This window comes from Etheostoma cragini, chromosome 19 (genome assembly GCF_013103735.1).
Source record: "Etheostoma cragini isolate CJK2018 chromosome 19, CSU_Ecrag_1.0, whole genome shotgun sequence".
NCBI classification, from domain to species: Eukaryota; Metazoa; Chordata; class Actinopteri; order Perciformes; family Percidae; genus Etheostoma; species Etheostoma cragini.
Window position 1 is genome coordinate 15,299,550 of NC_048425.1, and position 24,878 is coordinate 15,324,427.

A 24,878-nucleotide genomic window follows, 5' to 3' on the forward strand; every position below is an offset into this window, starting at 1 on the left:
CACAGGAGGTCATGAGGGCAGCCTCTCACTCATGTCTCTCTTTGTTCTCTTTCAGTCTGCTGCTTCTTCAGATGGGGGTGAGTACAATTCCTTTATTGCTACTTTCAAACACTGTTCTGTAAGAAAAATAAAACATGAACATTTGACATGAAATGTGGAAAATAATGCCAGCTATGTAGTGAAACTCTTATTGAAAATCTGAATTAAATCACAAGAGTAACAAGGCTTCTTCTTTATCATCCCTTTGTACTAACACAGTAACACTTCTCAATCTTGTCCAACTTGCAGTGCTTTCTCCAGCTTTGTTAGTGTCTACACTTTTATTTCTCATTTCCTGCTCCACCCTTAAAACAAAACTTTGTAGTTGCTTAATAAAACGGTCTAATAAAAACACTTGGCGAGGATGATTTAGTCACTGTAGGCAGCATACCTCATTAACACAGGTTTGCTGAGAGTATTTTGGGTTACAGTCAGGGCTAGCGTGACTTCTTTCTGGTCCTCCCTTTCATAGCAGTTTTCCATAACCTTTTCTAACAGGCTGATCGAGGCTGCGGTGAGGAGTGCAGCTCCTTTCACTGTGGATGTGCATTAGACATGCACTGCTGTTTGCTTTCTAAAGCCATCTCATTAACTGAGCAGCACACATTGTGGTAAACACGTCTCCAAAAGCCTCAGTTCTAATACATTAAACCAAGTACAAACAAATGGCTTGTCAGCAAAGTTTAGACAGGGACTTTCAGTGGTACAGGGAACCAGCCAATTGGCTTTATTGTGAAAAAACAGCAAAAACCAATCCCTCAGTTTCTACGATTAGTTTATATCCACGACCTTCCGCTAATGTGATTGCTCCACTGTGTGTCCTTTTTGGCTGGATATCCGTCAACTTTCGCTTTCTTTGTGTTGGAATTTTAAACTTCTGCCATTTATAAGGACTATGACTGACTGCTCGCTAGACTCGGTCCGGAGTTTTCTGTTGCACGACCAAAACAACTTTTCAATACAGTACACACGTTCCACCAAAACAAGTTACTTCCAGAGGCTATTTGACATTCACACCATGACAACTGTGATTGGTTTAAAGACATGCCAGTAAATCAGAGCATGCTTCTCTCCCATCCCAGAATGCTGTGTGGACTAGCCAGACCCTGGCTAGTCCAGACCCCAGGAGGGTAATGCCTATGCAATTTTAATGACACATCTTCTCAATTGGAATCATTTCTAATAGACTAGGACATACTATATGTGTTAGAACCTTAGAAGCCACCTTAGTAATAATCGGAAAGACGTGTAAGGCCGTTTGTGATGTCATGTATTATTTACAGGACTTTTATTTCACCACAGTTGAAATACACCTATTGGTAAATCCGCCCTATGTCTATGCAGGCGCTTTACCTTACTTGACCAAACTAACGTTTCTGTTCTCAACAGCAAAGATTAATTCTGTTAATACCAGTTGCCCACGCCACCCAGTTGACTCTCAGCAGAATTACCACAGCCGTGTATCTGTAACAAATCTCACTGTGACCTTTTTGTTTTGACTGTGCGCTTCCTGCCTGCCCGGCCCACAGCTCTAAAGTGGCCATCTGCTGCCATGATAGCAGGTACTATGGGTGCCAAAGACCCCACTCTAGCTGAATAGCAGCTCCTGGATCCTTACAGACTCTGTCTCTCTCTTTGTGTCTCTTAAATCAGCCGTGTCTTCTCTCATTTTCTTCTTTTGTTCTTTCCTTGCTGGCCTCTCTTTGCTCCTCTCAGACCAACTAAGTGACATCTGCTGTCTTCAAATGTAAACAGATCTGTTAGCTTTGTGCTTCATACTTTCGACGTGACACATTTGAACTTTGACATTGCACTTATTGGGTCACATTCACCGGTGAGAGGTGTAGCAAAGGGTACAGAAAAGAGCCATTAGCTTTCCTTTCAAATCCCTTGACCTTTACCTTGTAGTCTAATCCATTTTGTGTTTGTATCTATGTTTGGTGAAGCTATAAGGTACCCACAGAAATTTAATGGATTCTGGTGACAAAAATTTATTTTTAAGAGGGCACCTTTTTCCTTCCCATTGTGCCATATCATTTTATGAAAAGTCACTCTCTTTCTACTCTTAAGAGGGGTTAAGGCTTTCATTAAACTGCTCAAAATATATTAGTTCTTCTATATTAGGAAGAAAAGCACACAAAAATGCTGAAATTGCAGGAATATTTGGAAGGGCACATGGGAGAATGGCTCTAACATTCCCTCTGGCTGGAATTACCCTTTAACATTAGAGCCCTCTAACCCCTTTCCCCTCTCTCCGTCATGCAGGCTATAGTGGAGTCCAGTTGCAGGGATGCTGCAGCCAGAGCAGCCTGAACAGTAATGGCAGTCTTCCAGGAGCAGGCGGCCAGCGAGGGGCACCGGAGCAGCGTGTGGCCAGCTGGGCCGCCTGCTTTGAACGCCTCCTCCAGGATCCAGTGGGCGTGCGCTATTTCTCAGTAAGAAAATGAAAAAGTTTCTTAGGTTGATAGAATCCTATCAGTACAGAAGAGGATTAGGGCCACTGGTGAAAAATGTATTGTGAGTTCTGAGAAAAAACTCACATAAATTTTTCACCACTGGCCCTAATTCTCTTCCGTGTATCAGACTACACCAAAAGTGAAAAACAACTGACATTCAGTGTCTTGGTTCTTGAGATTTAAAAGTAAAACAAAGTGGGGGAGCAGTATGGTTGTGTGTTGTGTGGATTTAATCGATTCTGCTTATTAGCTCTGTTTTTTTATTAAAACCTTGTTTTGATTCATGACATTTGAGAAGAATGAAAAGCAAAATATATCAGAAGTGATAAAGAAAGTACGGTCGACCATACTTGCATACTTGAACAGTGCTTTGTCATGTTAGACCACCTTCCTTCGTCTTTAAATTCTTTTGCACTGTTTTTGTAAATCTTGACCATGTGTAACCACTATATGTCTTGATTCACATTAAATCTAGATGTTACGACTGAATTGAAAAGCACATTTGTTAACAAATCCTAGGTTTATATAAATTCGGAATAGGTGCAACTTCAGAACCAGTTCTAAAAACTGAGTACAGGCACCTCATTTATGTTACCTCCCACATAAAAGATGTGTTTCTGAATTTTCAGAAGGCTCAACATGAAATTCTGGCGTACCACAGCCCGCTCGCTCCTCACCTTGCCTTTTCACTGATCAGAGCTGCGCTGTGTGCCTACACTGTCCTGCGCCCACACTTACACCAATCTTGTTCACACCATTACACCCAATAAATTCTCTTCTCAATACTGGTCTCAACAACAGCAGCACTAGAAAGAAAGAGTTTGAGATCATATGTACATACGTATTGTGTGACTCCACAGGAATTCCTCAAGAAAGAATTCAGTGAGGAGAATATCTTGTTCTGGCAGGCCTGTGAATACTTCAGTCATGTTCCTGCAACTGATAAAAAGCAGGTAAGTCAAAAGTATGACGCAAATCCTATTGCTGAAAACATATACACTGATTGGAATGGTTCCAAGCCTATTTGTTTTGTACCCACTTAAAACAAAATAAACTCTATGTGTTACTTCTCCTCAAAAATTATATAATTTGAATATTTTTTATGGGGCTTGAAGATTAAGAAAAAATAAATAATTGAAATTCTCTCTAAAATTATATTTTATTTACACTAGGGTTGTGTCAATGGGTGATATCATCGTCCATTGTGATGGATGACATGCATCCCAATGGACAATGATATTATCAATAGTGTAAATAAAATATAATTTCACTGTATTACTACAAATGAGAACAACATGTAACTTATATTGCCCAATCAGCTTTCTTGTTATTGGCGCGAGTCTCTTTCGGATTGTACCTCAGAAACCAATTATCCTTCAGCTATGGGGAAGTGCAAGTTTAGTGATACTTGGTTTGAAGACATAAATAATTTAGGGCTTAGATAATGACGATAATGGTCTTGAAACGGTCTTTTAAAAGTCTTTAATTTCACTTGGTGACTTATGAAATTGTGCATCATCAAACCCCTCTTCTCCTGCAGCTGTCCCTGAGAGCAGGAGAGATCTACAACAGCTTCCTGTCCAGCAAGGCCACCATGCCAGTCAACATCGACAGCCAAGCCCAGCTGGCTGACGACGTCCTCACCTCCCCACGGCCCGACATGTTCAAGACGCAGCAGCTCCAGGTACAAGAAGGCAGTAGTAGTAGTGGACTCATCTCTTAAGACACCACAACCTATTGGTTGGTGCAGGGTTTCCACGGCATCTTAAAATGTCTAAAATTATAAAATCTAAATTTTAGGCCTTTAATAGTCTTAAATTCGCTCGAATTTTGTCCTAGATCTTAAATAAATTTAAACAACCCATGTAACGCTACATCTTATGCTCATTGAAATGCTCCCGCAGCAAAATAGAATAGAATGTTTTTTTTTTTTATTCTGTAGTATTGTAGTTCTTTCTTTTGCTAGTCCAAATATAATTTACTATATTACGACTACAAATAAATGAGCGGAGGTGCTCTGCGTCCTCCACACGTTGACTAGACGCCAGTCCTATAATGAGACGATGTTTCCAGACTCTTGACATCTGACTTTTTTTTGGGATTGTTTGGATGTTGTGACATAGCTCTTAAACTTCATTCATTGTGGTCTTAAAAAGGTCTTAAAAGGTCTTAAATTTGACTTGGTGAAAGCTGCAGAAACCCTGTGCTAAACAATATGTTGCTTCCACAATGTTTTATATATTTCGTGACTTTGGTTAATTTAGACTTTCACTTATTTAAATTATTCAGTTGTTCTGTATCAACACTGAAGATCAAGACATTTTTCCTGACACTAGGGGTTTTTGTTCACATCTAGCCTTTAGTCGCAAGCATATTGGTTTTTTTCGGTGACCATCTGGGTTTGTTTACGAAACGGCTATGAGCCTTTACCAGAGAGATAAACACAAACTGGCATACACCCACAGAGAATCTAACACATACTGCACACGCAGACACATAGACATGCAGTTACAGATCTGTATATTTTCAGCCTGCACACGAGCATGATAAAATGGTAACCATTAAGACACCTGTCATAACATCAGCTGTAACCATATGTTAACACTGATAGTTTCTTCTGTCTTGTTTGTGTCTGTGTTTCCTTTCTCTTCATCACTCCCTTATTTTGGAGCATAACTGCTGCTTTGTGTATCTCACCTCTTCCTCTCCCACCACTTTCACTGTTATTTTAACATTTGTTTTTACTTTACTTAGACCACTCTTTTACTTTGCATATACAGATCTTCAACCTGATGAAGTTTGACAGTTATTCACGATTCCTCAAGTCCTCCCTTTACCAAGAGTGCATGCGTGCTGAGGTGGATGGCCGACCCCTGCCAGACCCCTACCAGATTCCCTGCAGCCCTGCGCCCTCCAAACACAGCGCCAGCTCAGACCGCTCTACCCTCTCCACTCCCAAAAAGGTTCCACTGTTGCTTTTTGGCTGTATCAAAGCAGCTGGTCATGGAATAAAACAAGTGCTCACCCGTCCTGTGCGGCAGGTAAAATATTAGTTTTTTTGTTTTCCAACCAGCAGGAGGTCAGAAAGCAAAAGTCCGGGAGGTCACTGAACGAAGACAGCAAGGATGAAAGCGCTGACAAGAAACGTGGCATCTTCTTTTCGTGGTCCCGCAACAGGAGCTTTGGGAAGGGCCCAAAGAAGAAGGACATAGGAGACATTAACCTTGGTAAGAAATTGATTAACAAGCTTGTTACCTTATGGCTACAGAGATCCTTCACAGTTTAAAACTTTTGCAACAAAAGCGTCCGAAGCACTGATGTGTCCTTGAACATGACACCAATTCACTGCCAGCTCCAGGGTTACCATGAGCTGTATGCGGGTGGTGTCATGTAGAAACGCAGCTGCACCGCAGTTATCCAAGTACTATGGTAGCACACACACACACACACACACACACACCGGTACACTAGTAAGAACGTGTTTGTTGCATGTTGTTGTGGACAGTCTTGGCCTAAAGGTTAAAGAAGCGAGCTTGTGACCGGGAGGTTGATGGTTTGATCCCGATGCCGACAGGATAAAAATCTGGGTGGAGAAAGTGAAAGAGCAGCGTTTGTCCCCCCGGCATTACCATCACTACAACAAGGCCCTTAATCTCCAACCTCCTGACTCCTGGCTCAGTGACCTGTGGTGCCAGCTTCCAGATGTGAATTGAATGTGAAACTGTGTGAATGTGACAGGCCGTCGTTGCAAATGAGAATTTGTTCTCAATTGACTTACCTGGATAAGTAAATGAAAAAACTGGCATTCTAACAAATCAAAGCAAGTTATCCACAATGGGCCAAAGTTTTAAAGGTGGTAAAATAAAAAAAATTGGTTGATGTGATGATGATCTTTTGTTTGGGATTTTGGTAATTATAATATCCAATTGCTGTATACAGTTTCTTTTATAAAGGCTGCATTTGACTAAAATGTCATTTTCTATTTTTTTTTTTTAAGACTTTCAAGCTTTCTGAAATACATTAGTAATGATTCCTCATTTTTTGTTTGTAAATATCCTCCGAAAGCGTTATTACAGATAGCCCAATTTGGTCAAAACATCGGAATAGCTATTGTCAAAATGATCTCTATTTCAATCATGTGTGAACTTCCTTTCTTGCATTTAACATAAATGTCTCTCACTAAAGTGTAGCCGCACTTTAATTTAATAAAACCCCTTCTGTCTATTCCCACGCTTCTTTGATGACAAACAACTGTTTTTGCCAATATGTTGTGGTGTCAAACTACAATCGGAAATCCCAAACTTTGTTTTTAGTCATGCTATAGCTTGAAGCCGTCTTGGTATTACTTATTGTAAGTGTCATTTAATGCAAGTAGTGCGCCAATGTCTCTTATCTGCATGATTTCATCGTCCTCTTGGGTGTTTTGTGCAGACTACTGGGGCAGTAATGGGAGGAGGGAGTCCCAGGGCTCCTTGTCGTCCGGTACGAGTCTGGAGATGGCCACTTCCTGCTCCGCTGGCAAGATTGAGGTAAGATTCCTCTGGACAGATCCCCATGGCAACAAAGAGCCCAGTGTCTGGTGAAGCCATCATAATAGGCCTAAATTATTATAAATATTATAATTATTAAAACTAGCTGCAATTACAACTGAATCTGTTTATTAACACTGGAAAGCCATAAAGCGCGTGTGTGTGTGTGTGTGTGTTAGTCCTTGTTAAAGGAAGCCTTTTTTTCCAATCATTTATCCTCAGTCTGATAACCGTCACTCAGTATGGGAGCGCTCCCCCAAACATTGCACCATGATGCTGTCTGACGGCTCCTGCCCTTCTATCACTCTTCGGCCCGGTGCCTCCATAAGGGAAGTCCTCCACGATCTCTGTCAGAGCATTAGCGTCAACATGGCTGCTGTTGACCTCTTCCTGGTGGGAGGGGAGAAGGTAAAGGCAGGCAGACGCTGCTATCAAATGACAAATGCTAAAAACATCTGCTGCTACTAGATCAGAGAGCAGAATACTGCTACAAAAAGGATGCAAAGGATTGAAGTGGAAAATGTGTATTTAGTTAATGTGTAAAGAGTTTACGGTATGGAGTGGTTTGGACTTCATCTGTTGCTAATGTGTAGTTTCATCTTTCCCAACAGCCTTTGGTGTTGGACCAAGACTGCATGACCCTCAGCTCACGAGACTTGAGAGTGGAGAAGCGGACCTTGTTTAGGTATTAATAATAAATCAAAGTTTGCTGGCAGCTGTCAATTTCCTTTGAATATCACGTTGTCTGTTTATGCTTTTATGTCTGTGTTGACATTTACTTGTGCTCTCTCTTTGCTCCTAGATTGGACCTGGTACCCATTAACCGCTCTGTGGGGCTTAAAGCCAAACCTACTAAACCAGTCACTGAGGTCCTGCGCCCCGTGGTGGCCAAATATGGTCTTCACCTCAGCGATCTTGTGGCGAAAGTAGTAAGTTGTCCCCGGTGGCTACAATGCTTTAATCTTTTTGAAGTCGCTGTGTGTCCAGGGAGCAGCCTGTGCAGTGTGTGACAGTGGCACAGGGTGGAGTATCATGGTTAGGGGAGGGAAGCGACCGCATCCTTTTCCATCTCTACACTGTGGTTAGCACTCTGACTCAGCCCAGCCTCTGAAGATGGAGCACCAGGGCTATAATTAAGAATGACGACACTCCTCAAACATGCCAACTTTTTACTCCTCCCCTCAACCCCTGCCAGATGATTTATTTTAGTCCTGTGGGTTTCCAGGCATTATAACTGTATTATACAGTAGACTCCAAGCTGAAAGAGGGTTTATAAATAAGGCCAAAAATCAACTGTTGGCTCAAAATGCTAAGAGAAATTGGAGCACTTCTGCACAACCGGTGAAAATAAAAAATCCATCAAATTGTGTTTTCGTTTAAGAGTGGAGAAACTGAGCCTTTGGACCTGGGTGCCCCCATATCGAGTTTGGATGGCCTTCGGGTTGTTTTGGACCGAATCGACAGAGCTTCAGGAAAAGGTTAGACCATCAAATACACTGCATCCCAATATTAAATACTTGATATTACAAACTAACAATAAGTTGTTTTTCACACTGTAAACAACTGTGTGTGCACTGACTGAGTTGCACTTTGTCAACCAGACAATAAATGTAAATTCTCAATAAATGTAACTGCCAATTGTAAATCATGTGCAACCATTGATTAACATATTCATATTTATAGAACATGTCTTACGTCTAAAGTGTTCTCTCTCCTCTTTGTCTCACCTTCTCCTCATCAATTTTTCAACCTGATGAATTTTTCATGTACTTCTCTGTCTTTCTCTCTTTCAAACAGACCAATCCAAGTCGTCCTCCCTAAAAAACCACCCTCCAACCAGGAGTTTTTCTGCCACAGTAAGTTCTCACGGCATCTTTATTCTCCTACAACATGTTGCTTAAAAAAGTCCAGTATGTAATGTTTTGTCCTTTTTTATTGCTGTGCTGTTTCTGCAACATTCAGTATCACTTATTAGCAGCCCACCCACAGTCATCTTTATTAACATTTACAATCTTTGACAGGCTTTAAATTGGGGGAGTTTCTGATTTGTTTGTATTCTTTTTCCCTAACACTGCCTGTGGCTAACTCGCTTGCTTTTAACTTCCATTCTTGTGTTATTACAACGTGTGTAGGCAGACAGCACGTGGTCTAGATGCTAGCTAGCAAGGTCAGTTAGTACACAGAGCCAACAAATGAGACGAGGGTCTCTGTGAATCTGGACACTCTGCTCAGTAGGGTACTTGACAGCTCATGCATAGCCTCCCCCTTACAACCCCCCCCCCCCCATCTCCTAACAGAGTGCATTGTTATTGTTGCATCTGCAGGGAGATGAGAGGTCAACACCAAAGGACTTTTCTGTGAGAGCAAGTGGACCAGACACAGCACTCCCAGGGGAAAAGAGAAAACAGAAAAAGATTAATATAGATGAAGCTGAAGGTAAATTCCTCTTTTCCTTCTTCCTCTTTCTTGACTTATTGGTGGATGTCTTAGCTTTGGACCAACTTTCAGCTGTGAGGCTGCTACGCTGCATGTTAAACCTTCACTAATCCTTTTCTTCTTCAATCAATCAATCAATCAATCAATTTGGAAAGTTTAAGTGAGAGAACTTGTTTGATCTGTTTTGCAGAATTCTTTGAGCTGCTGAGCCGGGCACAGAGCACCCGAGCCAACGACCAGCGCGGGCTCCTGAACAAAGATGACCTGGTGCTTCCTGAATTCCTACGCCTAACCCCTCCCAGCTCCTCCTGCTCCGTCACCTCTGACTTGGCATGCTCCACTCCTGACCGCAGGGAGAATGGCGTCTCCTCGCGGGGGGCCCTTACCGCCAGCCTTCGTTCGGAGAGCCTGGACTCCTCCCTCAGCTCCAGTGCCAATGGACACTCTGGGACCAGGCGGTGCCTGTTGCCCCCTCCTCGCCACCAAACTTTTGGCACCTACCTGTCCCCCATCCCCCGGCCCTCAGACACCCGGCCAAACCTCCGCACCGTGGAGGAGGACACCCACAACGACTTGACCCTCGTGGGCGAGGGCGACATCAGCAGCCCCAACAGCACCCTGCTGCCTTCATCACCATCCCCCATGCCGTCCTTCGACAGCAGCCTGCCTGAAGCCAACTTCACCCCGCCACCACCCTTCTCCAAGTCTCAAGACGCAGCTGGAGAGGGAAAATCCAGTTCAGGTATTTCTACAGTGTAACAAACCAATGCTCCGTGTGTTTGCGCGCGTGTGTGTGTGTTTGTGTGTCTGTGTGTGTGGTATGTGCATGTGTGCACTCTGTCCCCCGTGGTCTAAACCAGACCACCTTCGTGATTGAACTCCCTCTACACTGACTCTGATGCACTTTAATGACATTGATACGGACTCTTTCTCAGTTTGCCATTCTCTGTTGCCATAAAACAGATTGTTTTATTAAACTAAACATACGTGTGTGTGTGTGTGTGTGTGTGTGTGTGTGTGTGTGTGTGTGTGTGTGTGTGTGTGTGTGTGTGTGTGTGTGTGTGTGTGTGTGTGTGTGTGTGTGTGTGTGTGTGTGTGTGTGTGTGTGTGTGTGTGTGTGTATCTTAATTACACTCTGACCATCTTTTAAATAGGGATGTGAATATTTTGTTCAGTGAGTAACGTTTACTTGGATGTCACTTCCCACGCCACAAATTGTTGGGTTTTGCCACATGACTGGGATTAGTTTATCCCAGGGAAATATTTAGTTATTTTGGAGTTTTGTGTGCATAAGCATGCTGATGTAACTGATTGCAGAACCTATAAATATTAATTATATATGCATAACGCATACAGATTAATGATCAATATTTGACAGTACTGTAGTCAGTGACTGTTGTGCTGAAGATTGTAATTCAGAACAACCAAACAATTGAACGTGATGACATCAGCAGTTGTGTTTCCTGGCATCATGGGGTCATTATGTACAATTAGAAAACATCGTAGCAAACCAGACCCATGTGATGGTTTTACAGTTTTGGACTTGCGAAGGCCAAACGACTCTATCCATCCCACCACCTCGGGTTAAGAGCAATTCAACAATGTCAAAAAGCGTCTTCTTTTTTAACTCATCTCTCTAAAATCGGTGAGTCATTAAACGATGTCAGCTCCTGCTGTAGCAATTTGAGCAATGGAAAAAAATATTTAGTCATCGGAAGACAAGTGCACCTTAGTGCTGGTGACATTGTTGAATTGTCTGCCAGTCTTTATCTGGGTCATTCACTCCCTCTCTAGATGCCTGTTTTAGATAATCACTGCCAATTAACTGTGTACCTGTGATTGAGTAGATCTAATAAATGTAAGAATTGGAAATCACTCTTGTCTGTCTTTTTACACATTTGTGAGCTCAGTTGCCCACCCCTTCCCCACCTCCACCTCGCCGCCTCTGCATGCCTCCCCCCAGTTCTACCTCAGCTCTGTCTCATGTTGTCTAGTTCTCTCATCTGCGCCCACTCTTTTGTGTACTTGTCTGTGTGCGCTTGTTTCAGGGTGTTTCTTGCTTTGTGTGTTCTGCTCAGACTGCTCGGTGCAGCGTGTTTGTGCAGTGTCGTTAAACATTGCTTGGTCTACCTGCTTGGTGTAATTGTTGTTTGGCGGGGTCACTGCTCGTGTGTGTGTGTGTGTGTGTGTGTGTGTGTGTGTGTGTGTGTGTGTGTAGCTCTAGTGAGGCATTTTGGATCTTTTTTTGACTCTCTTCTTTCAAACGGGTTTTAAAAGCTTGCCGTTGTTTATGCTTGAGTGTTGTCTTGTATGATTATAATCATCTCCCACAGATGGATTTAATTTTCTATTTCCCGTCCATGTCATTTCCCCCGCTCCTCCACGCTGTATGTTTCTGAGATTTTAAGGTAAACTATTAAGAGGTGAATTGATTTGTATTGGTGATGGGTTTTTTCTACAGTAGACATTTTCAGAGTTGTCCTAAAAAACAAAGTCAAAAGCTTTCTGTGTTTGGATATCCAATTAGAGGAGATGTTTTGATCCCAGGAAGCCTTCTTTGAAACCATGTGAACTCTACAGGAAGAGATTATCACGCTTGTTTTCAACCAACAAAGCTGGTGACGTGATGAGTATCAAAGCACTTTCCCAGCATGTTCTCTCTGACCTTACTGCCTTAGCCGAGCTTTAATGTAAGGTGATATGTAAACAAGATGATGAGGAAGGAGCGCAGCTCCTCCACAGGCTCTCTCCTCTTTTCTGGTTGCTAAGTGCATCCGCCTGATTCTTCCCACCACTGGGCGCCATGGTAACCTTATCCACGAGTTGACTGAGCCACAGATAGAAACTCTCAGTGCTGGGTTTCATCTATATCTCCCAACATATTTCTCTTTCTTTCTCCCACCTGCTAAACTAAAAAACTATTGAAAGATAACTATGATTCAACGTACCCATATTTTTAACACGTTTTTGCCACACGCCTCCACCTTTTAGAGACTTTATGAAGTTGTTAATTTTAAATTCTGGTGGCGAGTCACGCTCACAGGCTTAATATTGTGTAAGAGACAAACACCCACAGAGTAAGTCAGAGGCCATCAGCCCAAACAAGTTAACAGTGGTGCAGTAGCAATTATGCTCTTTTACTGTCAATCTGCTTGATTTTGTCCCTCTTTTTTTTTTATTACTGTTAAACTGACGCCCTCTGCTGTTCAGAGGGAATACATCATTTCTGCTGTGGTGCATCAACATGTTCCTCAGACATCATTACCACTGCCATAAATAATGGAGTACTAAAGAAAGGCAGAGGATGAAATCCAGCTGCTTACTCTTCTTCACATGAGGTGATGTGTTTGAAAGAAATACTTTATTTTTATTTGGGGACTTTATTGTTACCTGCAATTTATGCAGATTCACCAAACCACACGTTAATTATTGCGTTAAAAGGACACACCAAAATTTGTTCATAGATTTAAGTGGGTACAATTTCTCTTTCACTAAAAAACAATCTACCCTGACATCAGTGAGCATTTTCATCTAAAACAGTGGGTCTATTATAGCAGAAGTACTTCTGGTGACCCGCTGATAAGACTGTTACAATGAAGACCAGAAGGTCTCTGTTCTGTATCCAGAAGACCAGAACTGAGGGCTGTTGCCTAATGTCATCAGGAGAATCCTAATTATCGCTGTAATCCCTTCTCCCTGTCCGGCAAGTGTTGGGTCCCTGGACTTGGTCGGTAGGGATTAGGATGTCCACCAGGGGGCGACGTCACACAGTGTAACTCCATTCATAAGACTGATTTGAACTCAATGCCTGGTGTTTTTACTTTAATCAGAAAGCTAAGAAATGAGACAGGATTTGTAGAAATGATTCATTCCGAAAGTTCATGTGGAAATTATTTCCTTTTCCCTCTGAGAAGATTAAAGGATTCGTGGGATATCTACCCAAAGGCCAGGCTATCTACAAAAAGTGCTCAGTAATGACCCTGCAGTACACCTGAGGGACCATATGGCTCAGTTTTCCTTTAGACCTGTTTCACTTTCTTCCTCCTTGTGTGTCCGCTCCAAGCTGGCAGCCTCTGACCCTGGGCCAGCCTTATCATCCATCTGACTGTCGGAGGAGGGCTCGGCGCAGATCTCTGGCAGTCAGCCACAGTGAGGACTGTTCGCTGGGTCCGTTCCAGTCTGGCTGGTCTGTCTCAGCTCCCGGCTGCTGCCATGTCTGTGGACAAGACTCGCCAAAGGAGGCATGGCTGTGTTGAACGGCTGCGTCAAGACATGATGTTTGCACGTCACAGCAAAGTCGGCAAGCTTGAACACTGAAATCATGTTTGAAAACGGTGTATGGGTGAATAATAATTCGGGCTTGAAGGAAAACACTTAGTCTAGTGAGGTGCTGGCTTATGGAGAAGGCAAGATGACAATAGGACTTCTCTCAGTATCACCATCTTAAAGTTAACCTTTAACCCCTTGTCAAATTTATTTTGTATAAACTATTTATAGATATGCACATGAGGCAAAAACAGATTTTTACTTTCACACGTACTTTCGTGTATATTTGTTTTTAAATACATGTTGCACGCTTGAAGAGCTAAAACTATCCAGGATTTCACAGGGAATTGCAGTAATAAACTAGTTTTTAGATCATAAAACATTTTTTCATACTGCCTAAAATCATCTCACAACCCTTAAGATCTATCTATTAGTGGGTTCTGGTACCCAGGTTGGGAGAGGATGGATTATGGAACACATTTCTGACTGTAGGATTTGTAAGAAATTCAAAAGAACGTCCAATTCATCAAAATGCATCATCTATCAGATCTGCATTCCAGCATTAATACATCACTTCCTGTGGAAAACCCTGTGACGGCGATTTATGTTTATATGTCATCAATTATGTATTCAATTCTAATCACTGTCACGCCGTATTTGCCAAACACAAGTCAGTAGTGTATCTATGAACTTCAGAGAAGATCATGACGGTTTGTTTTCACCTTGGTGGTTCAAGTTGTGCTGTAGCCGAGGTTTTGTGTGTGTCAGCTGTTGGAGCTCACAGGCGGTGTTTACATCTGAGCTGAACAGCAGTGAATCACAGTCAGCAGAGTTAGGAGAGTGTTGGAGTGCCGTGTTTGAGTCACCCGGGCCTCTGTGTTTAGAGTCTGTGGGGCCACAGGGATCACAAGAGAAGTAGAGTTTATCAGTCCCACAGCAGTAATGCCAGCCTCCTGGAAACTTTGTATTTTAGCCCCCCAAGTGCATGTGTAGAGGGAAATGTTGGAGTCCCTGTGCCCAACACACGCTTCTTAAATGTGAGTTTAATATTTCATTAAGTTATGTTCAGGGCTTTCTGATGAGGTCATGCCGCTCTGAATTGTTTGAATTTAAGCAGTGGTAATGTTAAAATATACCACATGTGACAACAAGTCAATGAATTAACAGTGAAATGAAATATCCAGTTGCAATTTCATTCAGATCTTTCCCATGATTTGGCAAATGAGTTCAGTAAGTTTGAGCTAAAGCGGTTATGTCATCAAGTTTGTCTTGACAACAGCTGTCCAGATTACACAACTATACAGTTGTCAGATTACACAAACCTATTAAGATGGCGTGTTCATTTGAGCGCTGTAGAGTTATAATTCATGTGCAGTGTGCCCCCCCGCCATGGGTGACAACGTTTTAGTTTCTTAGATCCTCTGAAATCTCACACAGTTGTGTGCTCAGCATCTGGTCATCATGCAGTCTAATGTGAAGGCAACGTCAGTCGCCTGCAGGTCCACATGAGTCAAACGTTGTAAGGAGATGGAACCATATTTTTGGTATCTGTTTATGTTTAGTCCCTGTGTATATATAAACATATATTTTTGACAACAATATTTAAAATGAAGATTGTTAGCTCAGTTGGTAGGGCAGGCCCACACATACAGAGCTTTAATGCTCAACGCAGCACCTTTGCTGCATGTCATTCCCCCTCTCTCCCCTTACATGTCTTCATCTGTCCTGTGGACTAAAATGCCCCAAAAATTATCTTTAAAAAAAGATTGTTTGCCTGTTGTAATTTGCTTATTTTTAGCTGCAGTAATCAATCTTCTTAGATAAAGAATGGATCAAGTTACTGTGAAAGGGGGACCAACCCACAGCACGTTATCTGAACGATATAATGTTGCTCGTGTCTACTGGATGTGTAAATACTGTAGGTAACTATTTGGTTTTAAGGTGATAGTATGTCAATGCGTTTTTTGCTGACTCCAAGCGGCCAAAACAATCAATGAATGCAGCTTGAAGTGTTTGCCTCTGCAATTTCTCATGACCACCCTCATAAATATTCGAATAGACGTCTTGGCTGTCCATAATGCATCAACTAATCTTAAATCTCTAATGTGTTTCTTCCCCCGTGCACAGAGGGAGGAACAGAGTCAAGCTCCGACCCCAAATCCTCCGCCGACAGAGCCGACGCTGCACAGACGGTTCAGGAAGTGATGGATGTGGAGGGGGTTCACCTTGAGGAGGGAACGTTGGAAACCTCTCGGGGGGAGGACTCTGAGCTCAGCGTGAGCTTCCACGGCTACGTGGCTGAGCTGCGGCAGTGCCAGAGCAAGCTTCGGAATGCCCAGATGCCCCAGAACGGGCGCAACCCACCAGAGGGCAAGGACTGCAAGACAGACCTCTACAAGGCCACGATAGTCTAAAGGGACCACCCACTGCTGCACTTTTTAAGCCTGAGGCACTGACTTTTGAAAGGGAATTAGTGAAACGCTGGGCTGCATGTACACTCCAAAAAAAAAATCAATATTATGGTAATAGACATTGTATATTTGTTACGATTTCTGGCGTCTTCTCGTTGATTTTTAGTACTGGTTGTAATTTTTGGACAGTGATGTGATTTTGTTATGGTTTAGTTTAATACTGAAGTGCAAAGCAGTTTTATTATGAGCCATGTTACACCAAGGACAACCATGGAAGAAGCCTGATATGAACTTTTGGGTACTAGTTTCTAATCATAGACATACATTACAAAAAGTTTCTAAGTTGTAATCAATGGGTTTATTATAGATCCTAACTTAATTATAAGCCATAAAAATTAACTAAAGAGAAGAATAAAAAGTAAGTTATGTTAGTAGACAATATGTACAAGCCAAGGGATTAACCATTAATTAAACTATTAATTACAATTTAATGACTCAGCTGAGGAAGACTGTGAGATGCAGTTGAAAGCTCCAAAAAGTGAAGCTTGATTTTAAATTTTTTGTCAAACTACTGTTGTCCTATTAGAAAGTGCTACCCACTTTTGTTGGACCATAACGTTAGACAGGACTTTTTTAGGATCAAAAGGGAGGATAATCACAATTTTCTTGCTATTTAACTATTTCCTGTATATATTTTCTTCCTATGTTTTACAGACAATACATGACGGTACCTTTGTTTCCTGTACTTCCTGCTTCTGTGGTTTTGAGGTTGTCCACATGTCGAATGATTAAAAAGCTTTGATGACTGTAATTCTTACAAAACAGAAACTTTTCATTTGTAGCCTACTTAGATTCATTCTTGTACTTCTCACAGCAGGGAAATCCTTACTAGGCCTGCATGATAAATCTCAATCTCGAGTCACCCCTATTTGCAATTTAATAATTAAATAACTTTGACTGACGACTGCATCACAAGCGCTTAAACTGTCTTTTGTGGGTTTTAAACATAGACTGTATAAAAAGGTAAGCTCCCAAGCGCTGCAATTCTCTCTCCATGTGTACAATAAACATTACACCTCGTAGAAAAAAATCGTGGCAGAGAATTGTGATATCAATTCTGAGTAAAAAAATTGAGATTCATATTTTTCCCTGAATTATGAGGTCTTAATCCTTACCATCCCTAACATGTAGCCCCCTTTAACACACAACTTTAAATACTGTTCTGGTGTAGTTCATATCCCCAAATCTTACCTTAGACATTTACAGCCCTGAACTCTCCTACTTGCTATATCTGACCAAGGCTCAGCTATGCATTCGCCAAGTTAGTCCAAATTGTCAATAGTTAACAGCATAGTTGTCTTAGTTGAACAATTCCTCTTTGAAAAACCACTGCCTTCATCTGGGGATTTGATGCCAATGTGGACGTGCTGTTCAGCCTCCTCTTCTAGATGAGCATCTGGAGAGAGATTATTACAGCTGGTGAAAATTAGAGGTTAGATTATGGGACTGGAGATCTTGTCTTGACACAGGCACAGCATGTCTTTGCTGGAATGCTGACAACACATGGGGCTGGTTGGGTTTTTCACTTTTTTTACTGTCATTATTGAATACTTCATTACCTCTTTCCAGATACTTGAATCACCCCCAATTTGGATGTAACGTTATCTTATCTTCAAACCATGAGATAGCCTATATCTCATGTGAATGTTATCATTTCTAGACTGTTTCCACCATCTGTCTACTTCTCTGCCAGGAGCGGCTTTGGCATTAAGCTATGTCTGATGGGTTTATTAGGGTAGAGCACTTTTAGGACTTAAAAATCCCGCGTAACATCCCTCGTTGTGACATTAGCTACTTTTGCCTGGGTCACATCCTCTGACAGGTAGTTGCGGTTGTTATCAACAAATTGCAGGGGAAACGCAGATAACCAACCAAAGTTTTCTAACTTTAGTTAGCTAGCTAGCTTATCGCAATTTAAGCTAACTTCTAGCTAAGCATGCTAAAATGAAAATGTCACATAACTTTACTCTCTGGAATTAATTATTAAGTTATCACGAGGGTAACATAAACAGTTTTAATCTAGCTAGATAATAAGATTGAATTGCCATTTTGAGTTTAAAAACAATTTACTTCAAATCGCTGAGGAAATATAGCTAACACTAACGTTAGCATTTTAGTTTGGAAGATAATTAAGCCGAACTAGTTGATGAGACTGATTTCAGAATTAAAATCACAACTTTTATATGAGCTTAATCCTCTATCATGCTCTAATGTTGCTAAGTGTTGTAGTTGTAAATATACCGTTATGGTATTGTGTTATAATACCGTAAATCGCTGGGTTGTATTAGCTAATGTTATTTCTAAATTTAGGAACCTTATGCTAAACCCTTACAGCTGTAATAATATAAGAACCCTCGGCATATTCTGTTCGTTCAAGTGGTCTGAGAGAAAACTAGACTTTTGCACCTCCTCTTGGCATCTTCCAGGCCATGGCCGTGTGGAAATATTTAGAGTTGGGGGTGCTGACAAATTTTCGAGAGTGACATTTTCAGCCAGTCAACCCCCACACACCACACTGTATCCATCACAACGCTCCGCAAGCGGAACAACTAAAACAAGTATGAAACCCCAAAACCAAGACAGGGTAAAACTAGGCATGGGTAACAGGATATAGGCACAAAGCTACAACAATGGTACAGAATAGGCCTACTACACTACAAGCTCAACCACTCAGCCACAAAATACAAGAATATACACATCAGTGAATTAAATTAAGCTACTTAGCTGCCTCGTCGTCTGTTGCCTCGTCGTCTGTTGCTAACAGGGTCGCGGTGGGAGTGACAGGTAGAGATGTGCTGCTGCAACTTCTTTCACTTAAAGTTTCTGAGTTTTCTGACATCAGGTCTATTAGGTTTGTGATTGATTTATGAAGAAACCCAAAATGCGCTTTTGTGTTATAGGCAAGTTAACTTCTGTAGCCTACTGTTGACCCGCCGGGAAAGTTTCCACAACTATCTTCACTCATGAACGCGTAGTGCGCTTCGCTCTTGGCAAAAATGGGCAAATTCATTCTGATCAAATTATTATCTTCCTAACCATATTGTAAAATCAAATTAGCCTACATTTAATTGTTACGAAAGGGAGTAAAGTTTATATCAATAATCAATTCATTAAAAGTATGTAATTTTTAATTGGTTGAAGTTTGTCTACCTTTCACTAAGGGGGTGCTGCTGCATGTTCCAGACTTTAGTTAATCTAGCCTGTGTAGTGAGACTTTGGCCAATGGCCAATCCCAGGTATGTAGGGATAGATAGATAGATAGATAGATAGCTTTTATTTTTAGACTCAAGGTCCATTTAGAGAGACATCTTTATAAACTATAAATCAGAACAACCAGACATCACAGCTAAAACAGTTATAAAAGTAAGTATGATGCAACCCAGGCAAAAAGTAACTTCACCTGACGCTGGACGGTCCCAGAGGCTGGAAAGGAGGGATTTTGCAGCACCATCTCCCGGCCCGGCCCCCGCCTCTGCCTCTGGAAAGATTTGGTCTGTCCTCTCTCCGTGGATGACTTGACAATGATAAAACCGTGGGCGTCTGCGGAGATGGTGTACGGGGAACACCAGCCGGGGTATAGGATGCCTCAGAGATAGGCAAGCCTAATGACGCAACTGGTTTACTCAACACAGCTTCAAAATTGTGAGGGACAGGATAATACTTGCAGGGTTTCCCACGTTTCCTATGACCAAAAGCAGGCTGAGGACTCGGAACCTGACAGATATAACGTGACACAGGCACACAGACCCTCTTCCGACTTCTGGCAACAAGCTTCTCGGACACCAGATACCAATGCAAACTTTCATGATGGCATACCTTATATTGATTTTTTTACCTGTTGTTTTCAGTACACGGGCGGTAAGTTCAAACCATCCTGCTTACCTCGTCTTTTTCATCAATACTGCGGAAAAAGCCAAATAAAGTGCAATAACTTCTCTCCCCTGATTTCAGCGCATATTAGCAGCTGGATATGAAACGGTCATCTCCAAAGAGCCATACAAGGAGAGCCGGAAAGGTAGGTTTTACCTCTGTCCTGTTTTGATTTAGAGGGAGGGGGATGAACATTAGCCTGGCAGTGAATGGGATATATTTTCAGCTGTAGTAATAGAAAGTTGTTGGTGCAACATAAATCTAAAGCATGTGGGAGCTAGTGCATGTATAGGTCTGTAACCCGCCTTATAACAGCATGATTAAACTTTCTGAGGAGAAGAGCATGGATTTACTGTCCTCTGATCAGATCTTTACAGTCTGAGGAGTCGTGTGTGTATGTGTGTGTGTGTGTGAGGTACAGGGGGAAACTGCACAGATGTTTTTCAGTTTCTGATTTCATTCTTTTGTGTTTTGCCCATCTGGGTTCATTGGAAATCCTAACTAGCTGCATTTTGCTTATTCCCAGTTCTTACTACAATGGGAGAAGAATGCAAGTTCCCATTTCGTCAGGGTGGTAGGATTCATCATCGCTGCCTCACCATCCTATCCTCAAAACCATGGTGAGTCCCTATTAGCTGTCTGGATCTACTGTTTATGTTACACACATCACCAATGTGCGCGTAATCACACAAGTTACCACACATGCTCTCCAGACAACAGCTTGACAGGTACAGTAGATGTGCTGTCTTGTCATATTTGGTTTTGTTCACACATTCCACACACCTAGTCTACGCCACTCTTACACAGACCGCAGCTGTTGCGTCACAGGAGAGGTAATGAGCTCATTTTCTTTAATAACTTGCTCATTGCTGAATCGTATGTGGGCCTTGTAATGATGAAACTAGAATACCTCTGTTATTATTAACAAGTTTTTTTAAACTGTGACTATAGCTTTAGTTTGTATCACATTTACTACTTCCTACAGTTAATCCCAATGGTAAATAAACAGCTGTCACAGTCAAACCTCCATGGTGCTGTGTTATTGCTTCAGGTTGTGACATAGCAGCAAAATCCTCTTTTTATTAGATTTTTATTTTAGGATAAATAAAATAGAAATAAAACTTGCTGAAGGGCTTTCCACTCATCCATCCTTGGAATTGAGACACTAAGGGTGGGTGCCAGCAAGTTGAAGTAACAAGAATGCAATTATATATGGCCCAACATCTCTGGCCCACCTACACATAAAGTTACTGCAATACGACTCTGCGTGTTTTAGTGATGTGCTCATGAGCTCAGTGTTAAGATAGGTTTGTCATTATGAACTGCAGATTCAGTGAGTGTTTCAGTGAAGTATGTATGCTGATGTTTCTTGGATTAAAGTAGTGGCTGATTGACAGATGACTCATACATACTTAGTTGCTGAAAGGAGAGAGTCCACAGAATTAACGATTTGACACAATATTTGACAGCTGACGAACTTCTCACGGTATTATTGTCATATTGCCCAACCCTAATTTAATTGCAAATGTTTCCAGTTTTTAATCAAGGTGACACACTGGTGACTGTATGATATTTCTGTCACTTCTGTTGTAGGTGCTCCCTCACACATAATTTTGATCGGGACCGGCAGTGGGGCTTCTGTGCACCGGAGAAAACTCAGCCAGATGGTAAGTGTACTGAACTCAGTGCATTTCCGATTGGACAGTATTTTATCATAATACTGTAATGTGTATCTTCTTACTGTGTTCTTTCTTGTTGATGTGTTTCAGTTTTTGTCCACACATCACGTAGAATACCAGATCCATGTCGGGTGAATCCATGTCAGCATGGAGGCGTCTGCACGCTGATCCCACAAATACACTCGTTTGAGTGCTCCTGTCCTGAGAGCTTCACTGGGAGACTCTGTGAGCAGAGTATGTGCATTTGGTGATTATTATTATTTTATGAATGACAAATATAATACCACTAGCATGGGTGCCAGCCAGACTTAGCCACACCCGAGGTTGGGAAGTTTGGTCTGGACTTGATCCGTTGTGCAGCAAATATGCTCGAACCAGGCCTGTTAGGACCAATCACATTGTCAGGGCGGGCTTTATACGATGATGGACAGATGATCTACAGTAACGTAATCACCCACGCCACCAAAGAGCGCTTGGGTTGAATTGGTTTACAACAAAGACGGCTGCCGCTGGAGAATTGAGATGTTCAGATTCCACCATGGCGTCTGTTATAGAAGATATCGACAGCACATTTATTTTAAAAGAGGAACAGAGAACTGCCTTCAAGGCCATTGGAAAGATGTTTTTGCCGTCCTTCCTACGAGTTTTGGCAAAAGATCAACCTACGTCATATACTCTGTTGCTCGTGTTGGTTGTAGGTCTATTTGTTGCTCTGATTGGTTGGTCTATTCAATTGAGTGCAGAGGCATTTTCTTTCCTGGTTCGGTTGAAACACCCCCCCATAATAACAGCCCAGAGCAGACTCATATTCTGACTAGAGTATGACCACGTCAGGCTATAATACCACTGTAGTGGTATGTGTGTGCTATTTGAGTTTTAAAATTAGTTATTGTCTTTATATCATACTGCACATTAGGCTGCCTACTGTCAGTCACCTGACAGCCACAGAAGAATAAAACTTGTAACATCGCAACGTCCTGCGATGTTGATGATGAAATGAAATAGGGTGCAGCCTTACTTTGCAATAGTATTGAAGTGAAATCTTGTTTGTCCCCACATCAACCATATTATTTCTATTTTAAGTATAAGTAATAAGTAATACATTTCATGCTCTACGGCTTACCTCTCTTACTTCCCTTAAAGACGTTTCGCCTTTGGTTTTGAAGAAGCCTGTTATGAGTAATTTGCAAAGAGGTTTCACTCTACATTCAACGTCATTTAAAGTGCTCACAATCAAACCTAAACAAAACCACAAAAACACAAAAAGGGACCCACTTTGAATGCATCTTGCACAGGCCAGCCATCAAACTTTGCTCTACACGCTCCATTGAGCTGACATTGGATATTAACCTATTGCCTTTTATGTGTTTTGTCGGCTTTTCAGAGAAGTGCTATGAAACTTTACACCTGCGCCATTATGACATCGGAGAGTCTTGGGGCCGGATTCACCTTCGCAATGTGGAACAGTGCACATGTGTGGCGGGGGAAATCGTGTGTGAAAGAGTTCAATACACAAGTAAGATGTGCTTTCAGCTGTTGTTCTGCTTCAATTGTGTCTTGCTTTTGCTCTGGGGTCCGCTTTTGTTAAGATGATGAGAGAGAAAACCAATAAGGGGATGAATTTACAAAACCTTAAACTCTATGCCCTTCCACAAACTGTTGAACTGATTGTCAGTTAAGTGAACTTTGTTTACTCTACGTGTAGTCAGAATTAGCTAAATTGCACTTGACATTGAGCATGTACACCTGATATATTAAACTAAACTACTACTACTAGAAAAATGGAGTATAGTGCACTCTAAGGAAAAACAACTATGTTTTTTTGATTGATTTGAGCCTCAAAAGATATGAGTATCAGGTCTCTTCCCAGCCCAAAGACATGCTTTTTCACTTTGATTTCAGCTCCATAGTTACAAGACTAACTTTGCCATGGAAGAAAAGACACATTATATGACTCACTGTGACTCAGGAATGGTGTTTTAGGACACGCCCCATGGGTCCATAAGGTGCTTTCATCTCAATGGGGGACGTTCACTGGCATTTAACAGATTGCCTGGCATAAAAGAGGGAATGAGTGAGGTAGTTTCATGCTCACTGAGCTGAAACAGTTTTTTCTCAAGATGGTAGGAGATTATCTGACAGAGTAAATGCATCTGAATGTCCTTTGACTTGGCTTTCAAATGAAATTTGACTATATTTTCATTTTCTACTGAGATCAACATTTTATTTTAGAGTTTTAAATTGCAGATGTGACGTCACTATTCTCCGGCATATTTCACAGATGTTGCAATAGATCTAAAGTGAATACTCAGATATTCTATTTGTACACACAGGACCAGTTTGCACTGTAGGTTTAGGATTCCACTGGTGTTAGTTTTTTTTTTTAACCTGCATTTATTGATTTTCTTCCCTCTTGAGGGCAGCGTAACCTGCTGAAGACATAACATTGACACATAGTATTATTACCTCATAAAGTTGACATGTTGGCAAACTGTTTCCTATGTACCCAACAAGGAGACGGGAAGGAAATATCTGGCTCTTTAGCATGTAGTCTATGCTCTTTAGCTGCTAAATACTCCGATGTTTACCAGCTCGTTGCTAACTTTGTTAAACTTTGGTGAACAGTCAGTTCGTCAGAGCTTTTTTGTAAAAAAAAGCTGCCTGCTGCGTTAGGAAGACAACGCTATGAGAGCAGTGCGAGTAAAGAGCCAGATATTTCCCTCAGGAGTGGGTAGAGACAAAAAAAAAAGAGTGAATATTGGAGACTCATTAGGCCAAATCACTTATTACATGCAGGGGTTAAGTGTCAGCTCAGGGACACATTGGGTGATGTACTGCAGTGGGAATCGAACCCAGCTCATGTGTCTTAGCCACTGCGCCATCACCTCCCAAAACAGACAGATTCTGTTAAATAGCTTACTATTAAACACTATGTATGGTGTTAAGACGTGATCTGGTTTGCCTTTATGTGTCCAGTGTGCCGTTCAAACCCTTGTCAGAATGACGGAACGTGTCGACTGATCACATCCACCGACAAAGAAGTGTGTAACTGCAGAGGTGGCTACAGCGGCCCATACTGTAGCTTAGGTGAGTAAAACCAGGACTGTAGTGACAGGTAGTGATGTTCTTTAT

At 41.7% G+C, this 24,878-nt stretch overlaps 2 protein-coding genes and 1 long non-coding RNA gene across 7 annotated transcripts in view; 2 read left to right on the forward strand and 1 right to left on the reverse strand.

Moving 5' to 3' along the window:
• Positions 1-16,951, forward strand: part of rgs12a (regulator of G protein signaling 12a) — a 38,960-nt gene extending 22,009 nt beyond the window's left edge. The window contains exons 4-19 of one of the 4 annotated variants that reach the window (XM_034901386.1): positions 56-77; positions 1,569-1,601; positions 2,305-2,474; positions 3,356-3,448; positions 4,036-4,179; positions 5,276-5,458; positions 5,572-5,722; positions 6,927-7,024; positions 7,247-7,432; positions 7,636-7,709; positions 7,827-7,953; positions 8,406-8,502; positions 8,819-8,880; positions 9,349-9,460; positions 9,651-10,202; positions 15,854-16,951. In XM_034901386.1, the coding sequence (XP_034757277.1) occupies positions 56-77; positions 1,569-1,601; positions 2,305-2,474; positions 3,356-3,448; positions 4,036-4,179; positions 5,276-5,458; positions 5,572-5,722; positions 6,927-7,024; positions 7,247-7,432; positions 7,636-7,709; positions 7,827-7,953; positions 8,406-8,502; positions 8,819-8,880; positions 9,349-9,460; positions 9,651-10,202; positions 15,854-16,140 (2,391 nt within the window). In that variant the 3' untranslated portion in view covers positions 16,141-16,951. The remainder of the gene's footprint in view (positions 1-55; positions 78-1,568; positions 1,602-2,304; positions 2,475-3,355; positions 3,449-4,035; positions 4,180-5,275; positions 5,459-5,571; positions 5,723-6,926; positions 7,025-7,246; positions 7,433-7,635; positions 7,710-7,826; positions 7,954-8,405; positions 8,503-8,818; positions 8,881-9,348; positions 9,461-9,650; positions 10,203-15,853) is intronic. The other 3 variants (XM_034901387.1, XM_034901388.1, XM_034901389.1) reach the window with 3 other exon arrangements.
• LOC117962225 overlaps positions 10,254-24,878 on the reverse strand; it is a 19,108-nt gene continuing 4,483 nt past the window's right edge. Inside the window, exons 2-3 of the long non-coding RNA XR_004660605.1 lie at positions 17,347-17,354; positions 10,254-10,406 (exon numbers count right to left, since the gene is read on the reverse strand). This is a non-coding gene — a long non-coding RNA (uncharacterized LOC117962225). The remainder of the gene's footprint in view (positions 10,407-17,346; positions 17,355-24,878) is intronic.
• The window catches only part of LOC117962223 (hepatocyte growth factor activator), a 12,193-nt gene continuing 6,803 nt past the window's right edge, over positions 19,489-24,878 (forward strand). For both annotated transcript variants that reach the window (XM_034901390.1, XM_034901392.1), the window contains exons 1-7: positions 19,489-20,055; positions 20,149-20,212; positions 20,594-20,687; positions 21,661-21,734; positions 21,837-21,980; positions 23,131-23,262; positions 24,723-24,833. In XM_034901390.1, coding sequence (XP_034757281.1) covers positions 19,990-20,055; positions 20,149-20,212; positions 20,594-20,687; positions 21,661-21,734; positions 21,837-21,980; positions 23,131-23,262; positions 24,723-24,833 — 685 coding nt within the window. In that variant the 5' untranslated portion in view covers positions 19,489-19,989. The remainder of the gene's footprint in view (positions 20,056-20,148; positions 20,213-20,593; positions 20,688-21,660; positions 21,735-21,836; positions 21,981-23,130; positions 23,263-24,722; positions 24,834-24,878) is intronic.